At 38.1% G+C, this 21,051-nt stretch overlaps 1 protein-coding gene across 3 annotated transcripts in view; it reads right to left on the minus strand.

Moving 5' to 3' along the window:
* The window catches only part of PCCA (propionyl-CoA carboxylase subunit alpha), a 370,033-nt gene that overhangs the window by 343,402 nt on the left and 5,580 nt on the right, over positions 1–21,051 (minus strand). The window contains exons 2-4 of one of the 3 annotated variants that reach the window (XM_061170559.1): positions 13,096–13,173; positions 7,623–7,670; positions 7,442–7,510 (exon numbers count right to left, since the gene is read on the minus strand). The exons of 1 other annotated variant lie outside the window; for it this stretch is intronic. In XM_061170559.1, coding sequence (XP_061026542.1) covers positions 7,442–7,510; positions 7,623–7,670; positions 13,096–13,173 — 195 coding nt within the window. The remainder of the gene's footprint in view (positions 1–7,441; positions 7,511–7,622; positions 7,671–13,095; positions 13,174–21,051) is intronic. One more of the 3 variants, XM_061170560.1, reaches the window with a different exon arrangement.

Below are 21,051 nucleotides of genomic sequence, written 5' to 3' on the forward strand. Positions count from 1 at the left end.
TGAGAGGCCCGCGCACCGCGATGAAGAGTGGCCCCCGCTTGCCACAACTAGAGAAAGCCCTCGCACAGAAACGAAGACCCAACACAGCCATAAATAAATAAATAAATAAAATTTAAAAAAAAAAAAAAAAAAAAAGATGATCATATAGTTTTCCTCCACTAACCTATCAGTATATTTAATTAAATTAATAGTGTCTAATATTGAACCATACTGAAATGTCATGAATACACCCTGCATGAATGCAGCATATTACTTAAATAAATTTTATTCTATTTCCTATTACTCAGAATTCTTCTATCAATATGTAATTAGTCATTGTAATTTTATTTTTTGCTTACTATCTTTGCCCAGATTTTGATTTCTGAGCTACTATGCTGGTTTCATAAAAAGAAATGGAAATCTATTTTTCTTTCTCTAAGTCTAGAGCAATTTAAATAGTGTCAAAATTTCTTGCTTCCTGAAAATTTCAAAGAATCCTTGCGAGAATCTCTAGGCCTGGACACTCAGAGTCCTTTAGTCAATTATTTCCTACCCTATTCAGGTGCTTTCATGCACAAAGTTGCAGGCCTATACATAATTATTTGTCACCAGTTTTGTAAACTGAGCAAAACAAAATAACTATCTACCATTTTTTAAAGGCTTTTAAAACCAGGTTAAACTCCACTTTCAATAATGGATAGAACAACCAGAAGATCAGCCAGGAAACAGATGACTTAAATATCCCTATGAGCCAACCAGTCCTGAAAGACATCTGTAGAACACTCCACCCAGCAGCAGCAGAATACACATTCTTAAGTTCACCGGAACGTTCTCCAGGACAGATCATATGCTAGTCCATAAAACAAACATCAAAAAATTTTAAAGGATAGAAACAGTAGAAAACACATTCTCTGACCAAAAAAGAAGGAAATTAGAAATCAGTAATAGAAAGAAACTTGGGAAACTCATAAATATGTGGAATTAAACAACAAACTCCTAAATAACAAGTGGGTCAAAGAAGAAATCACAAGGGCAACCAGAAATTACTTTCAGAAATGAAAATGAAGATACAATATGTCAAAACAGGGAATGCAGCTAAAACAATAGAGAAAAATGAACAAACACCTATATTAAAAAGACCTCAAAACAACCTAGTTTTCTACTTTAAGAAACTATTTTTTAAAAGAGCAAACTAAACCCAGAGCAAGCAGAATGAAGGAAACAAAAACTAGTGTACAGGGAGATCAGCTCGGTGCTTTGTGACCACCTAGAGGGGTGGGATAGGGAGGGTGGGAGGGAGGGAGATGCAAGAGGGAAGAGATATGGCAACATATGTATATGTGTAACTGATTCACTTTGTTGTAAAGCAGAAGCTAGCACACCATTGTAAAGCAATTATACTTCAATAAAGATGTTTAAAAAAAAAAAAAAAAAAAACTAGTGTAAATAGAAATGAAGTAGAGAATTTAAAAAGAGAGAAATCAGTGAGACCAAACGTTGGTTCTTTGAAAAGGTCAATGAAATGGAAAACCATTAGCTAAAATGACAAAGAAAAAATGAAAAAACTCAAATAACTAAAACCAGGAATGAAAGAGACATTACTGCCAGCCTTATAGAAATAGAAATGATAAAGAAATACTATAAACAATCACATAACAATAAATGATAACTTAAGATGAAATGGACAAATTCCTAGAAAGACAAACTATAGACACTAACTCAGGAAGAAACAGAAAATCTCAATAAATCTACAAGAGCCTGAATTAGTAATCAAACAACTACCCACAGAGAAAAGCTCAGACCCAGATGGCTTCACTGGTGAATTCCACCAAACATTTAAGGAATAATACCAATTCTTCACAAACTCTTCCAAAACAATAGAAGATGAGAGAACACTTCCCATCTTATACTATGAGGCCAGTATCACTCTGATACCAAAAACAAAGACATCAAACGAAAAGAAATCTATAGACCAACATCTCTTATATACATGGATGAAAAATTCTCTACAAAACACCAGCAAACTGAATCCAGCAATATACACAAAGGACTATACATCATGACCAAGTGTGATTTATCCCAGGAATGCAAGGCTAGTTTAACATCCAAATATTAATTAATTAATGTAATATACCATATCAATGGAATAAAGGATAAAAACCACATTATCATCTCAGTAGACACAGCAAAAGCATTTGAAAAAATCCAACACCCAATCATGACAAAAACTCTCAACAAAGTAGGAACAGCAGGGCACTTCCTCAACCTAATAATGGGAATTTATGAAAATCCCAGAGCCTAAATCAAACTTAGTTGTGGAATACTGAATGTTTTCCCCCTAAGACGAGGAACAAAATAGGATGTCTGCTCTCAGCACTCCTTTTCAGTATCATTCTGGAAATTAAAGCCAGGGAAATCAGGCAAGACTATGAAATAAAAAGCATCCAGTTAGAAAAGAGAGAAGTAAACCCTATCTCTCTTTACACATGACATGATCTTCTAGAGAGAATCCTAAGGAATCTATTATATTTCTTAAAACTATTAGAACTAATAAACAAGTTCAGCAAGGTTGTAGGACACAAAATCACTATAAAAAAATCAACTGTATTCCTATACACCTGCAATTAACAATAAAAATTGAAATTAAGAAATTGCAATTCTAGGGAATTCCCTGGAGGTCCAGTGGTTAGGACACCACGCTTCCACCACAGGGGGCACAGGTTCGATACCTGGTTAGGGAACGAAGATCCTGCAAGCCGCACGGTGCAGCCAAAAAAAAAAATGAGGATAAAATTGCAATTCTAATAGCCTCAGAAATAATGTTAAACTACTTAGGAATAAATATAGCAAAGTAAGTGCAAAACTTATACTCTGAAAACTACAAAACATTGTTGAAAGAAATTAAAGCAATGTAAATAAGTGGAACAACATCAAATGGAATATCCATGCTCATGTATAGGAGGACTTAAAAATGTTGAGATAAAGATATTTCTCAAACCGATCTACAGATAAAACACAATGCCTATCACAATCCCAGCAGGATACAGTTTTCCACTAGGACCATTTTCCCCTCATAAACCATTCTCCACAAATCTTTTCAAAGAATAATAAGGGCCTGGAGAATGACACATAAAAGACAATTCATGACTTGATAAGAGGCTTAACCTCTATTTTGCTCTCTCTGGCCCTGACCATTTCCCACTGGAGTACTTTACACTGCTTGTTGACTCTGGCCTCATCCCCTGGATGCAGTTGCACTAATCTCATCAATACGTATGAATTGTTTTCCTGGGCAAAGCCTGACTTCGAGACTGCTCTGGGTCAGTCTTCTCAAAGACAGCAAGAGAACTTCCTCAACAGAGAGTAAGATATCATACTATTTTAAGACAATCCAACAATAAGCAAACTAGACTGATAACTGCAAACCCTCCCTAGAAGCACCTAAAAATCCCAGATTAAATATAACAAACGTCTTTAAATGAACAGTTTGGCTTACAAGAAACCACAAGCAATCCCTAGGGATCAAAAACGAAGAAGAAGCTAAAAGCCAGACAGTATCCACTAGAGCCGATACCACTAATCTTGGAGAGTATAAGTAGGGATCTGAATAACCTAGAGAACTGAGTTTTAACTCTCAGAGAAAGGAACCATGTGTGAGCTGAAGATTTGAAGGAAAACTCCTACATAAGGCCATGTTGCTCAAAGGTTACATCCTCAGGACTTCCCTGGTGCTCCAGTGGCTAAGAGTCCACGCTCCCAGTGCAGGGGGTCCGGGTTCGATCCCTGGTTGGGGAGCTAGATCCCACATGGCACAACAAAGACTACATCCTCAGTGAAGGGGGGTGGGGTTTAAATAATCTACTAAATAGGTAGAAGACACACTTATTATCAGCTGTGCTTCAAAGTAAAGGAGAAAGTCTCCTCAGGAAATTAGAAACCATGGGCCTGGGGAGGGGGGAAGGGGGGAGGGAGGGAGGGAGGGTGTGTGTGTGTGTGTGTGTGTGTGTGTGTGTGTGTGTGTGTGTGTGTGTGTGTGTGTGTGTGTGTGTGGTTTCATCTTGTTTTGACCCATCCTCATAATTCAGCAACCTTCGTGCCAAGAAATTAATATAAAAATTAGTCAGTGATACCCCGGACAACCCAAACCACGCGGAGTTCAACAATAAAGATACCAAATATGCGGTCACAAGACAAAATCTACACATGCGAGGAAACAATCCATTGTGAGGAAGAGTCAGAAATAGAAATAGATGCGTAAGATCTTGAAGTAAAATAACAAAACGATAGAACCTTTAAAATAAGTATGCTATAAATAAGACACGAAAGGACTAAAATACGTAAGAAAAAAGACAAAACAAAAATCAGGCAGGGAATTTCCTGGCAGTCCAGGGGTTAGTACTCGGTACTTTCACTGCCAAGGGCGCGGGCTCAATCCCTGGTCAGGGAACTAAGATCCCGCAAGCCACATGGCACAGCCAAAAATAAAAATAAAATGTGCTTTAAAAAAAAACCAGGCAGATTCAAAAAGGAGCAGTAGACCCAACAGATTCCTCAAAAGACAGCAAAGATGACAAATGCAACCAAAGTAATCACAGTGTCAGGCAATTTTCATTGGTGAATGCAAAAATGTTAGATAAGAAGTTGTTGTGGGACAAACCTGCACGTGGATTCAACGACTCACCCCCCCAAAATTAATTTTAAAAGGGGGGGGGAAATGCACCATTTTAATGGAAGGGACCAATGGAAGAAAACTGCATAATCGTCTTTAAAAGCCAACTTTTTCCCATTCAACATTCATTGTTTGCAAGTTACTTGGCTTTCCTTCTTTGTGTGACTTACCACTTAATAGTTGTAATAACTGTTAGTCTTCTTCCCCTGCTTAACTGCTTAAAAATTAGTTGCTTTTAACATAAAATTAATAGTTTTCACAATCAACTGTTGCAGTATTTTCCTACTATAATAGTATTTACATTTCAATTTATGAAATTAACACATGAAGCATGTAAGATTTTTTTACTCCAAGTAACAATGAAAATGCTCACCTCTTGAAAATCAATATTGAAAATTTATAATATATCTGAATAGCATGTCTTGTTCATAATGCCAATATTATACAGTTCATTAGATATGATGGTAACCTTTGTGATCACATGTTAAAGAAGCAAAATATGCTGTTAGAGGAATTCACCTTTTTGTCTTTCTTGAGGCTGAAGCAGAAACCAAATAGCAAATCCGGCCCTATTTCTAAGGCTTAAATCAAACTTTGAACATTCTAACCATCATTATTATCCTGCTTTTACTTATAGTATCTTTCTAGAAACCGACTTACAGGAGGTCATATAAAGAGGAAGTTTTGACCAAGCATGCATTGCTTGCTTCCCATCGTGGGGCCTGGCAAATCTTATTTTAAACTATATATCATAATCTCTGGTTAAAAAAAAAAAAAAAAAAAGTGGCTAAAAGTCTTTAAAATATAGAAACTACCACCTCTGCTTCAGGAAGGATAAATGACAAAGACTTAAAACTCAAACCAACTCTTTTGAAACCAGTTTTGCCAAAGTCTGGAAAGTGACTGTCCACAAAGCTAGAAATGTAACAGTGAGAAAAGTCAGTCATGCTCTTTGGAGCAACAGCTTACAGAAGTAGATTATTCTATAATACCACACTGAAATATAAACAAATAGGAAAAAGCTGAACTATAAATAATTTTGGCTATATGCCAACAGTCACCTCTGTGAGAACACAGCATAGAGAATTAACTATACTGTGATATGAAAAAAAAAAATTACAAGTGAAAGGTTGTTGTTAGGCTTGAAATAAAAACAGTGATCGTCCACAATTCAAACATTTTTCTCTCTCAATTTACCCATGAATGAAAACACAGCCTGAGCTAATACACTGAAAAATAAACACAAGATGAGAAGAGTGAATTTCAAATCTACTACTAGCTTGACGGTAACACAAACTTTTTTCTGAAGGAGCTTTACTATTGGTAAATGCCTTAGTTTACCAATCACGAATGACATTAAAGCAACAGTTTTCTCATTATTTCATGAATATTTTGTGAGGAATATAAACTACTGAAACTATCACAGTTAAAACAGATTATTAGTAAAGAAGCCAGAAACTAATATTCAAAAAAAATCAAACAGTATATATGCAAAACAAGTTTTTTTAACTGCTTAATTACTTTTAAAGTAAAGGATAAATATTTTAAATGTACCAGCCAAATAAACTAGATAATATAATTACTTAACCTTTATTCTGGGGAAATTAGAGTAGCTTGCAATCATTTCCATTTTGTTTTTTACAAAAGGAAGAGAGTCACAATAAGACAACAGGAACAACATACTTCTAGATAAAATTTTAAAATCACAAAGACTGAAAAGTCTTTGCATTAAATTACTATACGATAAAAGCTGACATTACCAACAGGTCCTGTTATCAGAAGTTGTGTGAAAGAATGAAAAACAGTAACTTATATCAAAGTACAACTACTTACATTTCATTTCATACAGTTCCAATAATTCATACACTTTTCCCATGGGATTTTTTTCTACTCATTCATAGTTTATTACTGCTAAAAATGCCTGTTTTGATAAAAATCCCCCCAAAAATTATATATCAGTCACTGCTTTACGCTATACCTTCTTTTGTTCATGCCAATTAGCATTAGCCTATCTTTCATTTATCTAACTTTCAGCTGCACATGGTAAAGCATTTAAGAAGGTTAAACAATTACAGCATCCCGAGTGACACTGGAGTTATCCTGTGCGGACATGTGCTCCCATAAGGCAGCACTGTATAAACATTTCAATAGGGCTTCCCTGGTGGCACAGTGGTTAAGAATCCACCTGCCAATGCAGGGGACCGAGTTCGAGCCCTAGTCGGGGAAGATCCCACATGCCGCGGAGCAACTAAGCCCGTGCGCCACAACTACTGAGCCTGCGCTCTAGAGCCCGAAGGCCACAACTAATGAAGCCTGCACGCTTAGAGCCCATGCTCCACAACAAGAGAAGCCACCGCAATGAGAAGCCCGCGCACCACAACAAAGAGTAGTCCCCGCTCGCTGCAACTAGAGAAAGCCCGCGCTCAGTAACAGACACAACTCAGCCAAAAATAAATAAAAGAAAATAAATTTTTAAAAAAAAAACAAAAACATTTCATTAATCTTTGAATCTAACTTTCTCATGCTTTGCTTAAATGTACTTGGTGACCAGAATCAGTTTACCAAATTTTTATTCTATTCTAGGCTTTTAAAGCCTCGAAAATAAAAGAGTTAAGACACATATTGAAGACATTATGATGCTCCCATTTTGCTTAATACAAGAGTGAGTAATTAAACAGGTATTTTTTTTAATTGTGTACCTTTTCAGGCCAACAAAAAAAACCCTACATCTTTCACTTTTTGTCTATTTGATCCAAAATAAGGTCCTGATTCAAACAAAGCAAATATACTTACAGAACTAGCATCAACATCACTGTGGATGGCAACCGTCTTAATGCCCATCTTCTTGCAAGTTTTAATAACCTATATTAAAGTACATTAATGTTATCTATTAACAGTAATTCATATTTAAAGGGATTTAATAATAATAAAATTCACAGAGTAAAATGGAAAATAAGATTAAAATTCCACTCACCCTACATGCAATTTCTCCTCTATTAGCAACAAGAATTTTATCAAAAGTCTAAAAAGAGAAAAAACACGTAAGAAATTGTTACTCTCGCTTTGGGACCAGAAAACACCAAGCTTTTCCACAATTACCATTGGGCATGATCCTAATAAACATTATTTCCTACAGTAGTATTAAATACTATACATATGTTCATTTACAACCAGGCTGCTACTAAACTCATCTGGTAGGATCTGGCGTTACAATTATCCTGTTAAAGCATCAATTGACTAGGTTAGATAATTCATAAGGGGACTAAATTCTCTTGCCAAAAGATAATCTTCAAATGATATTTCAGAATACTAAGAAACTTTAGAAAAAACTGCTTGAGAATTTACTTGATTATTTTCTAAATTCAGGGAAATTCTAAGTGTTATGTTTATCAGAGGGAAGTCTGATATAATTTATATGCTATCTCTTTGGGATTGGGCCACAGCATTAAATGATACTTTTGATAAATGAGAACAGATACTATTTATGCTTATTTCCAAAGATTCCCAGACAAAGCAGGTTATGCTATTTGAGTACAATGTTAAGTTTGAATAACCACCAAATTTTGAAACAGCTGAGGCCATATAACAGAAAAAGAAGTTCCATTCTGTGTGGGGCTAGAGACCTAAATTCTAAGCCCAGCTTTGCCATTAATGATCTATTTGACTCTAAGCAAATCAATCTCTGTAGATTGAAATCTCTTGATTTCCACATATATAAATTGATAACATTCTAATGGGAAACTATTTAACAAGGTTCTCTCCCTACTCTAAAACTGTACAGGCCAATCCTTTTAAAGAAATGCACACAAACAATTATAAGTAATTTGGATGCAACACATTTTAGTACACAACGATTGCTAGGTTAGTGAATTGTTACACGTTAAATGGAACTATTTTTTAAAGTTTTAGTTATAGTTCTAAAAGAAAAGTTAAAGTTATATATGATCTTAAAAGTACTCATATAACTTAAAGCTATATTTTAACCCAACAGGTAATCACAGAATCTCAGAACTGGAATAGGCCTTTAAAGTCTTGATTTAACCTTTATATCACACATGGCTTATTCCACCAAACTGAGACAAGCCTCTACCTTAAAACTGGTAAATTCCTAATTTGATAGAATCCTGAGTCATTCAGAGCCTTGAGCAGATGGGCCCTTAAAATATCCTAATCTCACCTCAGGCGTGAGGCTATAAAATCATCTGCCTTTCTATTCTCATCTGCTCATGGTAAATTCCTGTTAAACAATAAGCATATTCTAAGAAAAAAAATGTTCACACTTCCTTGAGCTGCATTTTAAAATGTGAATTTTTATTAAGTATTAAACAGACTACATCTGATAAAAGCAGCACAAACACTGGAAGTTACACATTAAGCAACTGTTACAGTAAATATAACAAATTACTGACATCATAATATTACAGGGAGTACAAATTCCACCCTAATTCCTATCCAAGAAGCAGAATAATGGTTAAGAGCCAGTCTGGAGCCAAACTGTCCAGGTTGGAATCCCAACACTACCACGTGCTCTTCTGTGGACAAGTCGTCCTCCTGAACCCTCATTTCCTGGTATGTAAAATGAGAGTAAGAATAGCACCTGCCACAAGAGGTTGCGGGAATATGATTAACACCCTTAAAGTGTTTAGAGTAGTGCCTAGCACATAATATATACTCAGTAGGTGTTAGCTAGAGTATTGTTATTCGCTCCTTTGGGCCACAAACCAGATTACAAACCCAGGAGTGTGACTCCAACAGGGATAAATCTGTACCAAAATGAACACTGCACCTCACACATTTCTATTCATCTCTGTTCAGGGCTTGTGATGGTTAGTTTTATGTGCAACTTGATTGGTCCACAGGGTGTTCAGACTAAACGTTTTTTCTGCAGTGTCTGTGGGCATGTTTCTAGATGAGACTAACATTGAATCAGTGGACTCGGTAAAGCAGACAGCCCTCCCCAATGTGGGTGGGCATCATCCAGTCCACTGAGGGCCTGACAGACTAAAAAGTGGAGGAAGGGAGGATTAGTTCTGCCTGCCGGACTGAGCTGGAACACTGGTCTTCTCCTAGCCTTGGACTGGGACGTACACCATCAGCTCCCCTGGTTCCCAGACCTTTGGACCTGGACTAGAATTTCAGTACCAGCTTTCCTGGGTCTCCAGCTTGCCACAGCAGATTGTGGTGGGACTTCTCAGCCTCCATAATTACGTAAGCCGATAAAAAAATCTCCCTATGTCTCCTACTGGTTCTGTTTCTCTGAAGAACCCTAATACAGGACTATTAATGGATTACCAATTAGTACACAAGCTCAATAAAGCTAATATCAATTAATCTTCCATACCTAAGATTTTCTTTTAACTAAATAACAGATGAATATGGTTCAGAATTTAGAAGGTACACAAGGGGACACACTGTAGGGACACCTAGGCCTTTGCCCCAAAGGCAACTACTACTAGTTTCCTGAATATTCTTCCAGGTAGGCTATGCATATAAAAGAATATATATACAAATAATTTTTTTAATTAGCCTTTGTTTTTTTTTTTTTGGCTGCGCCATGCTTCATGCGGGATCTTAGTTCCCCGAACCAGGGATCAAACCCGCGCCTCCTGCAGTGGAAGCACGGAATCTTAACCACTGGACCGCCAGGGAAGTCCCCATACAAATAAATTTAAACCAACTTTTTGGGGGGAGAGCCACACCATGTGGCTTGTGGGATCTTAGTTCCCAGACCAGAGATTGAACCTGGGCTGCTGGCAATAAGAGCACGGAGTCTTAACCACTGGACCGCCAGGGAATTCCCTAAACCAATCTCTCCCTCTACATCAACAATTACAGGTAAACATCAAGTGCATTCGATAACTTCAGTGTACAATATGGCACAATCACAACAAAATGTGTTAAGCGCTACAACACGGCTGTGTTAAGTGCAGCAAAGGGAGAGAGTGAACAGCATGAGCTAAGGCAGTGACATTGAAAGCAGACAGTAGCACTGAAAAACTACAAGTAATTTTTAAGACAGCTCAAGCACAAAACAAGTATGGGGGCACTGTGGCAAATAAAGCTGGGGTAAAAAGGCCGGATTAAGGAAGGACCTTCTTTCATTTCATTTCATCTCGTTCATGTCATTTAAAGACCTGGGACTTTATCCTGTATCTGGAGAACCGTATACAAGACACTCCGAAGATACTCTAAGGGGAAAAACAAAAACAACAACTTTAAGCCAGGAACCTGAATCCTTGAAGCCAGGGGGCTTTCGGGTACCATGAGAGATAAAGAACTTTTGCAGCAGCTGTTTGTTTGTTTTTTTAATTTTTTATTTTTATACAATTTTTAAAGGTTACTTTCCATTTACAGTTGTTACAAAATATTGGCTATATTCCCTGTGTTGTACAATACATCCTTGAGCCTGTTGGGTACTGAGGTAAACTACTGGGTACTGAGGTACCCAATGGTCTGTACCTCCCACTGCTGCACCCCTATGTTGCCCCACACACAGGTACCACTACTTTGTTCTCTGTATCTGTGAGTCTGCTTCTTTTACGTTATATTCACTAGTTTGTTGTATCTTTTAGATTCCACATATAAGTGATATCATATAGTATTTGTCTTTCTCTGTCTGACTTATTTCACTCAGCAAAATGCCCTCCAAGTCCATCCATGTTGCTGCAAATGGTCAATTTTCATTCCTTTTTATGGCTGAGTAGTATTCCATTGTGTACATACACGAGATCTTCTTTATCCATTCATCTGGTGATGGACACTTAGGTTGTTTCCATGTCTTGACAACTGTAAATAATGCTGCTATGAACACTGGGGTGTGTAGCAACTGTTTTATACCTTTGCTATTGCTGTCATGGGGTAAAAAACACACTGGAAGTTTCATGAGAATTTTTTTAAGTTATTTTCTTTTAATCCGTTCTCTCTCTACTCCTCCTTCCTTTTTCCCTTCCCTATGTTTAGATCATAGCTGGCGTCTAAAATCACCAAGGACACCTCTCTCCATTCAGGGACAAAGAGAAGGGCTGAGCTGGCCTGTTCCACTGGGTACTTGGAGGAATGACGGCAGAACTCTAGACCCCGAGTCACTCACCAAGCACTTCCGAGAAGGAGTACAGCACAGTGGGTAAACCCACCAGCTCAGGAGAAAGACAGACTTGCGTTTACACCCAGCTTACACTTACTATTGTGGGTTTTGAGCTTCAGTTTCCAAATGTACAAAACTGAATGAACAAAACAGTTAAGGATAATATTAAGCAGCTGACATTTGGGGCACATGCTTTCTATATGCCAGGTACTGTGGCAAATCCCTTCTGCGTACTACCTCATTAATCCTCGTTAAGAGTCCTATGAGGTCAGTTTTGATAAAATCCCAATTTTAAAATGAGAAAATTGAGGCTTGATGAGGCATAATCACTTGCCTAAGTCACTGGCAAAGTTAACTAGCAGTAAAGCCAGAGTTCACACCTGGGTATTTTTGTCAAAACACACCATGATGCGACATAATCAGAGTATAATGGTATAATGGTGCAAGTTTTAAACACTGTATTATCAATGCCAGGACTTCCCTGGGATCCAGTGGTTAAGACTCCATGCTTCCAATGCAGGGGGCATGGGTTCAATCCCTGGTCGGGGAACTAAGATCCCTCATGCCTTGCGGCACAGCCAAAACATAAAAAATAATAAAATAAAATAAAATACATTAAAGTTAATTTCACCTGTTTCTTTTTAATGTGGCTATTAGAAAATATAAAATTACATATGCCCTACAATTGTGTCCACATTATATTTCTTTTGAACTGCAGTGATATACACCCTTTTTTCCCTGAGCCTCCAGATTCTTTTGAGTAGTTTTGCATACGTCAACAGACAATTTAGAAGACTATTTCATTCTCAGATAATCATTCATATTAGTTCTACTTTTAATGACATTCAACTTGAACCATCTCTTCTTAACCACATGTCTCACCTCCAATCACCACTTCTAGTTCCTTTATCTCTCCTCTTACAAGCCTCAAACATTATCATATATCAAGATTTTAACTGGAATTTCCCTGTCCCAAAATTTACAATACCCATAATTGCCTTCACTCAAAATGAATCTTACAAATATTAAGTAAATGAAAAAAAAACCCAATAGTTTAATCAAAATCTCTCAACTGCCTAGTCTAAGAAAGAATGTTGTATTAGTGATCCTGCTGAAAACAAGGGAAACACATTGTAAATTTATTCGATTTGTGGTATAGATAAAAATACAAAATTTAAAGACTCAGGTTGTGGCTCACAGTGAAAAAAGGAACAAAGATTGAGCACTTATAAAACCTATGATGTAGAGCAATAAATAATTACACAGCATCAATAAAATGTAATCTGCCCAGTGAACATAACGTGGAGACAACAAAGTAAAACCATTATAACTTAGCTGTTAAAAGTATTTTTTAAATACTTACTTTTTCATTAGACTCATATCCCGCTGAACAGAGACTACGAGACACCACTAAATGCCGTCTTGAATAATGTGGAACACGCTACCGAAAGAAAAAAGAGAAAGTGAAATAAACTACAGATACTTGAATGAACTTTATTTTTCAAGTTCATTCATTTTCAAGTTTATTTTCAAGTAAATATTTTTCAGGGTAATTCTTCCAGTATGCTTCTAGCTACAGTGTTTCATCAATCAATATATGTAGTTCTAAGCAACATACCATAACTATAGAAGGTAAATCATAACTAGACACATCCCCTTGGCACACATGAGGAAACCAAAGGCATCAAAACAATCTCCAGAAAAGTATAATAAGAGTCAATGGGTCAAGTAAAATTAGAAGAAAGGTCTTTCTGATCACGCAGACTGATATGGCAGGATCAGAATGTCACATACCACGCAGAACTTTATACAACATAAAACAAGCGACTTGGCCTTCAAAGAGCTTCAATTTTAACAGTGGCCAGAAAATAACAAAATATTATTTTTTATTTGCTAATGTCTTAAACATGATTTCTTATTTTACTTATTCTGGTATAAACGTGGTTTGGCAGATAAAAATGAAAAGGTAATACTAATAACCAAGTTCACTTCTAATTCATTACCATAAATGTTTGTGGAAAAAGTATATCTTAAGCCTTTAAAACATTAAGAATAATCACTAATAAAGGTTATAGCCAAAGTTTAAGAAAATAATTTAGCCAGTAGTCACTGATGAAGGTAGACCAAGAAAAAAAAGGCGGGGGGGGGGGGGGACTTCCCTGGTGGTCCAGTGGTTAAGAATCCACCTGCCAATGCAGGGGACACAGGTTCGATCCCTGGTCCGGGAAGATCCCACGTGCTGAGAGGCAACTAAGCCCGTGCGCCACAACTACTGAGCCTGTGCTCTAGAGCCCGTGAGCCACAACTACTGAAGCCCACGTGCTCTGGGGCCCTCGTGCCGCAACTACTGAGCCCATGTGCTGCAACTTCTGAAGCCCGCACGCCTAGAGCCCACGCTCTGCACAAAGAGAAGCCACCGCAATGAGAAGCCCGCGCATCTCAAGGAAGAGTAGCCCCTGCTCGCTGCAACTAAAGACCCCGCGAGCAGCAACCAAGATCCAACGCAGCCAAAAAAAAAGGGGGGGTGGGACGGGGGCAAAAAGCAACAGGTACTACGTCGGAGAATTTTCTAATAGCATAACTCAAATAGGAAGCAAAAATTTTTTATAGCAACATTTTAAAATGAAAAAGATGTATACAGTTATTTTTTTAGAAGTATCAAGCCCCAAATTACAAAATGTAATCTTTATGCAAAAGTGAAGGTAATAGATACGAAACATACACTTTACAAAACAAAACCTGCATTACCAAGTAAAAAGGACTGGTGATGAACAATGAACTGAGAATGGGAAGAAAACTGACTTTATTACTGTGTCTCTTTCACAGACCAAAACTCACTCTCATAGTCATGCAAGCATCCCTGTGAGTTAAAGAGTATTAGTCCCAATTTTAAAAATGAGAAAACTGAGTCTCAAGAATTTTAATTTTTCAAGTCACAAGGGCTAGGCTGTAAGGGTAACAAGATTTAAGCACAGATCTATTAAAAGCATTCTGAAGTTTTTTATTTTGAGATAATACAAGTGGTGGCACTTCCCACATTAACACTAACATCTGTGCAAAGATATGATTTAGGGTAAAAAACAATCTACCAAGGGGGTCTCACCACTCCTATGTGTTCAAATAAAAATTCAGTCTTCCACTGCCCTCAGCAGAATAGCTATAATCTGCCAACTTGACTCTCATATCAAACTTAATAGGATAAAGATAATACTCCCTCCCCTAAAAATTATATCTTGTGTTTACAGCCTCAGCCAATGCAGAAAGCAAACTCTATATATAAAGAAAAGCAAAACCTACCTGGGAATTTCTCACATTTATTCTGCTGCAAGGTAGCGCTAGGATATTTACACAAGAAAGTAAATAGCATACCAGCTTCCTATCAATTTTATAAAATGAAACAAAACAGTTTACAGTTTTACAAATTTTTCCTAATATCATAAGGCACATAATGGTCTGTTGTAGGAACATGTCAACATATCCTTTTACAAAAGGCAAAATCATACATGTGTCTTTAGTCACTAACAAATAAAGGGCGTAACTGATTCCTGATGGCAAAAAACAAATGTGAGTCTTCCAGAGACAAAACACAATCTAGGGTAGACATTTTAGGTATTCTAATTAGCTTTGGAGAGAGAGAATAAACAGCGATGTTTATGTCTGGGGAAGGGAACATTTCCCAGAATACCACCTGGGAAAGAGCTCTGGGAGAAGAAATCAAGGAACCTGAGTTCTAACCCTAGCTCAGCTGACACTATTTCTAGGACTCGGGCAAACCACTTTAACTCCTCTGCCCTCTACTGAGAAATGAAAGCTCAGGTAAGTTTTCTGTAAGGTCCCTACTAACCTACACCACTATTATTCAAAAAACAAGAGCTTAGTACAGGGTTTCTAACATGTGCAAGCATCGGACAATTATGAAGGATATGCAGTTAATCCAAACTGAACATGTGGGCCAAGAAGATGGTGACACGGATCTCACTGCTGAACTGCTCCGAGAGCAACAAACGCTGAGCTATTTGGTGGAAATAGAGCTAATTTCAGAGATTTAAATAAATATGAATTAAGCATTAAGTTTCTAGAATACCTTTGGGAATAAAAACCTCAGGACTCTATCTCATCAGATGGTCTCATGAAAAATGGACTAAGCTAAACTTGGTCCCAACAGAACAGTTTCTAACCTAGAACAATTCAAGCTCTGAGAAATGTTTGGGTCAGCTGACTCAATGTAATACACATTTACTTTCAGGAAACTACCAATAACATAAAACTCAAAAATGTCTATACCACACAGTTCTTAAAGCTAAATCAACTCTTACAAATTACACCTGACCAAAATGTAGGACCTAACTGATCCTACACTACACCTAACTGATCAAATTGGAGTTTTTTAAATCTTTTTATTACTATTTTTAAATAGTTGGTTCTGAAGATCTAACATTATATTTTACCACCATTATCAAAAAAAGAAAGCATACAGCTTGTACACATATGAATTTGTGATAATGTGGCCCCAAAATTAAAAAAACATAGATGCCCCTAGTTAGCCAAGGAACTAGAAGTAGAAATGGTACAAGCAATCAGAACAAACTACTGAGGAAAAACAAGAGTTTGGGCCATTCCCACAGCAAGCCCAAACTGGTTTGCAGTCAGCCCCACAATGGCTCTCTTGTGTTCCTGTTTACTTCTGGCAGACCTTCACAGAAGTTCAAAGTTATAAAGAACACAAGTCAAAAATCAGATAATTTTGTAGAGCTACAACATAATTTTTTTTTTTTTAATACAAGGGACAAGTTAGTAGAACTCTGCTAATTTGGACCTCTACATAGCATTTTTAATGTTCATTATTTTTCTTAAGCATATAAAAAACTGGCTACAAGCCCAGTCCAAAATTCTTTTAAGATACTTCCTAGAACAAGCGTTCGAAGGAGAAACTTTAATCAACTCTATTTATAAAGACTATTTAGCCTATGACAGCCAAAACGAGAAAGGTCAGTGTATGCAAAATGACTTCCCAATAATGTACTGCATTGGTTCTCTTCTGCAAGAATAAAGATTTCCTATATTTTCCACACTTAGAACAGAAATGCCAGCTAACAACGTGGCACGTGGGAAGTAGCACAACCTTCAGAGCCACAAGACCTGGGTCAACTCTTAGCTCCACTGCTTCATAGGTATGAAACATTGAGCAAATAATTTCTATGGACTCCAGCTCCCATCTATAAAATGTAGAAGATGACACCTCCCTTGCTTTCCTACAGGGCTGTTAAAAAAAAAAAAAAAATCAAGCCTTTATAAATGGTAAAGCACCAAGAAAATGGAAGATATTACACAAAAACTAAATCCAATTATGCAGCTGTAGCTTTCTTTCTTAAAATTATACCAGGCCAGGGATTCCCTGGTGGCGCAGCGGTTAAGAATCCGCCTGCCAATGCAGGGGGACACGGGTTCGAGCCCTGGTCCGGGAGGATCCCACATGCCGCAGAGCAACTAAGCCCGTGCACCACAACTACTGAGCCTGCGCTCTAGAGCCTGCGAGCCACAACTACTGAAGCCCGCATGCCTAGAGCCCGTGCAGAAGCCACCACAATGTGAAGCCCGCACACTGCTCCGAAGAGTAGCCCCCGCTCGTTGCAACCAGAGAAAGCCTGCGGGCAGCAATGAAGACCCGCTGCAACTAGAGAAAGCCCGCAGACAGCAATGAAGACCCAATGCAGCCACAAAAAAACAAACAAATAAATAAATGAATGAATAAATGAATAAATAAATATAACCAGGCCATTTGGGATTTCCCATAAAAGTAATAATATGGTAATTAAGAGCTGTGATCTAGACTCAGATTCAGACCCCGGTTCAAATGCTGGCTCTGACATTTCTTAAACATAATTTTCCTCACATATAAACTGGGCATAAAAACTACTTATCTAGGACATAAGGCTGCCATGAGGATTAAATGAGAATGTGTAAAATGCCTAGCACAGTTTTGCATATGTTAAAGTATGCATACAATAACTGTTAACCAAAAAAAGGGGTACAGCTTTTACACAAACTGTTCACATGCCTTCCGGCCATTGCCATCAAGGACTGCCCTTTTCTAACTAGGAGACCACCTACTTTCACATTCTGGATGTGGCCTCAGGTGGCAGCCCAAACTGGTAAATCCACTAGACTCATGTTTAAAGAAGAACTTAAACACTAATCCTGACAAACCAAAAGTATTCCTGTTAACATAACCACAGCGGCATTCAAGTGTATAATACTAAAACAATTCTGTTGACAGGTTAATTCATTATCAGGATGCATGCTATTGGGATTGGCCAAAAAGTTCATTCGGGTTTTACTGTTAACGGAAAACCCCGAACAAACTTTTTGGCCAACCAATACTTCAAAGAAACCATCCTCAAAATTGTGGATTAATGGAGCCATAAGATGCTCTTACCAAGTAAAAGTAAATATTTGATAGTGCTTCATCTTCAAAACTTCCAGGCGAAGGTCCTCTCTTCCACATTTCATGACATAGAGCTGGGACGCACCAGGCAAATATTTCTTTCAGCATTTTAACAGAACCACAGTGACCAGAAAAAACGCCCTTTAAAAACACTGCCGGAAGTCAGGCTTTTTCACTTAAGTGCAGCTTTTCCTTCACAGACACTGACTAGTTAGCCTTCAGGACCTCACTAGCCATCCCAATCTTCAACTGTCTGCCAAGACCTTCTGTTACAAGCTAGGCTGAATACCTAATATTTGAGAGAGATGATCAAATCTCAAGATTCATGTCAATTACTTCTCAATAAAACTGGGGGAATAAAACTCAAGATTCTCCAGCTCTGCCTCCATAGTAAAAGCTGGAACACCAGAGAACTATATACGTCAACTTTAAAACTTCCTCATTCCACTACAGCTCCCCAACCAGGCCATTCCTCCCACCCCACCTGTAGCAGATGTTGTTGGTGTCATCCAGAACCTGTTCACCAGGCGGTGAAGGCCCCCAGTTGGCGTACTCTGGGTGTACTCTGTACATGTATCCTACTCATGGCTCACACCTGCTCCCTAGTTTGCCCCATTTGCCTCAACTAGACAGGAGTTCTCCATCAAGCCTGGGAGCTACATCACTCCCAGCCCACAGCCAATGACTGACTCACACAGGGTTCAAAAGGCTGCCCCCGCCCCTCATCTCAAGGTGGGTCCAATTTAGTATTGCAATCTGTGCTTTAGTGCTGGCTGTCCAATATGGCAGCCACTAGCCACAGGCAGCTTCTGAGCACTTGAAATATGCCAGTCCAAATTCCAATGTGCTCCAAGTGTAAAATACACACCAGATTTGAAGACTTAATTCCAAAAACAAACAACAAAAAAAAACCTTGTTAATTTTTTACATTTACATATTGAAATATTTTAAATATACTGGGTTAAATAAAATACATTAATATTTAACCTTTTAAAAAAATTTTTAATGTGAGTGCTAGAAAATATTAAATTACATTTGCAGCTCACATTTTATTTTTATTGCACAGGGCTGAACTAGAGCAGTGCTTCTCAAACCTGACTGTGCATCAGTATCACCTGGAGAAGGGCTTGTTAAAACAGATGGCTGGGCTCTAACCCCAGATTTTCAAACTTGGCAGGTCTACGGTGGAGCTAGAAGATGTGCATTCCTAACAAGTACCCAGGTAATGCTGCTGTCACTGCTGGCTGGAGCCCCCTGCTTTGAGAACCACTGCTCCAGGGCTCCCCTGTGGGATGAAACTGAATCCAGTTTCCATCTGGAGCCCCTTCATTGCTTAGATTATCTTCCCCTGCTCTAGCCTGCTTTCTTCATTCTTCTCAACTACTACCACCTGCACAAAATCCCTCTTCAGGCTCTGCTTCTAGGAAACCTAACCATCCCACTGGATAGAACTGTTCTTACACACTATAACTTTCACAAAGTGCCAGATTAATAGCAACCAATGAGATGTGAACTATCACTGCATCTTTTGTAAAACAGTAACAAAGAACTTTTTTATTCGATTGTTAGTTGCCCTTATATAATGAATTCTACACAGTCAGTGCTAGGACAAGGTTTGTTTATCCCGATTAACGAACGTTCCTTGCTGTAGGGAAGCCTAACCCTCTTTTCCGTAACTGCTATGAAGCTCAGACTAGGTTTTGTCCCCCGAGATGTATAAATCTGACCTTTCTCATTTTTACTAAGTTTGTTAATATGGTATAATAAGAGTGTTGAAGTCAGATCTGAGTTTGAATCCTGGATCTATTGCTTAATTGTTGTGTAACCTTGGGCAAGTTACTTAACCTCAGTTGTAAAAATGAGAATCATCTGTAGGTTGTTTGATAATTAAACGCTAACACAGCTTTCCTCCTCCTCTTTTGCCATTTTCAGCAACCCCAGAATCATCTACCAACCTGAGAATGTGGTTTCTAACTCCTGCTCCTTTCCCATACCCATTACATGATCCCACAAACAACAAATAAAATCACCACCCCTCTGTATTTCATAAATTCAATCAATTTATTTTAATGTAACTACTGTCTTGATCTTCCCTCCCAAGCTTCAGCCTTCCACATCTCTAAAACACTATCACATCCAGGGGCTTAAGTCAAGGACTTAAGAATCATTCTTTTTTTTTTTTCAATTGAGATATAATTCACATACCAAAAATTCATTCTTTTAAAGTATACAACTCAGTGGTTTTTAGTATATTCACAAGGTTGCGGAACTGTCACCACTATCTGACTCCAGAACAGTTTTTCTTCACCCCAAAAAGATACCCCTCAGTTGTTAGCATCTCCTCCCTCATCCCTCTCCCTAGACCCTGGCAACCACTAATCTACTTTCTGTCTCTGTGGCTCTGCCTATCCTGGACATTTCACACTAATGGAATCATACAATATGTGGCCCTTCGTGTCTACCTTTCAAAGGTCCTTGATTCCTCTCTTTCCTTTTACCTCCCTCTAACCCAACATCAAGTACTACTGGTTCTAGCTTCAAAATATATCCCAAGTCTTACCAGTTCTCACCAACTCAGTGCTACCACCCTAGCACAAGTTACCATGATGTTACCAGCTTGAACTTCTACAACAGTCTCCTGACTGGTCTCCCAGCTCCTACTCTTCTTCCCCTTCCCAGCCCCAACTAGGACATTCTCCACACAGCAGAGTGGTCTTTCCAAAACATAAATCCAACTTGCTTAAAACCCTCCAATGGACTCCCATTATTGGGATAAATTCTGAATACAAGCCCCTACATGACTGTCCTGTCTACCTTCATTCCCCCCTCATTCACTTTGCTCCAACCAGTGGCCACGTCGACGCCCTTGATCAC

This window comes from Eubalaena glacialis, chromosome 16 (assembly GCF_028564815.1).
Source record: "Eubalaena glacialis isolate mEubGla1 chromosome 16, mEubGla1.1.hap2.+ XY, whole genome shotgun sequence".
Lineage (NCBI taxonomy): Eukaryota > Metazoa > Chordata > Mammalia > Artiodactyla > Balaenidae > Eubalaena > Eubalaena glacialis.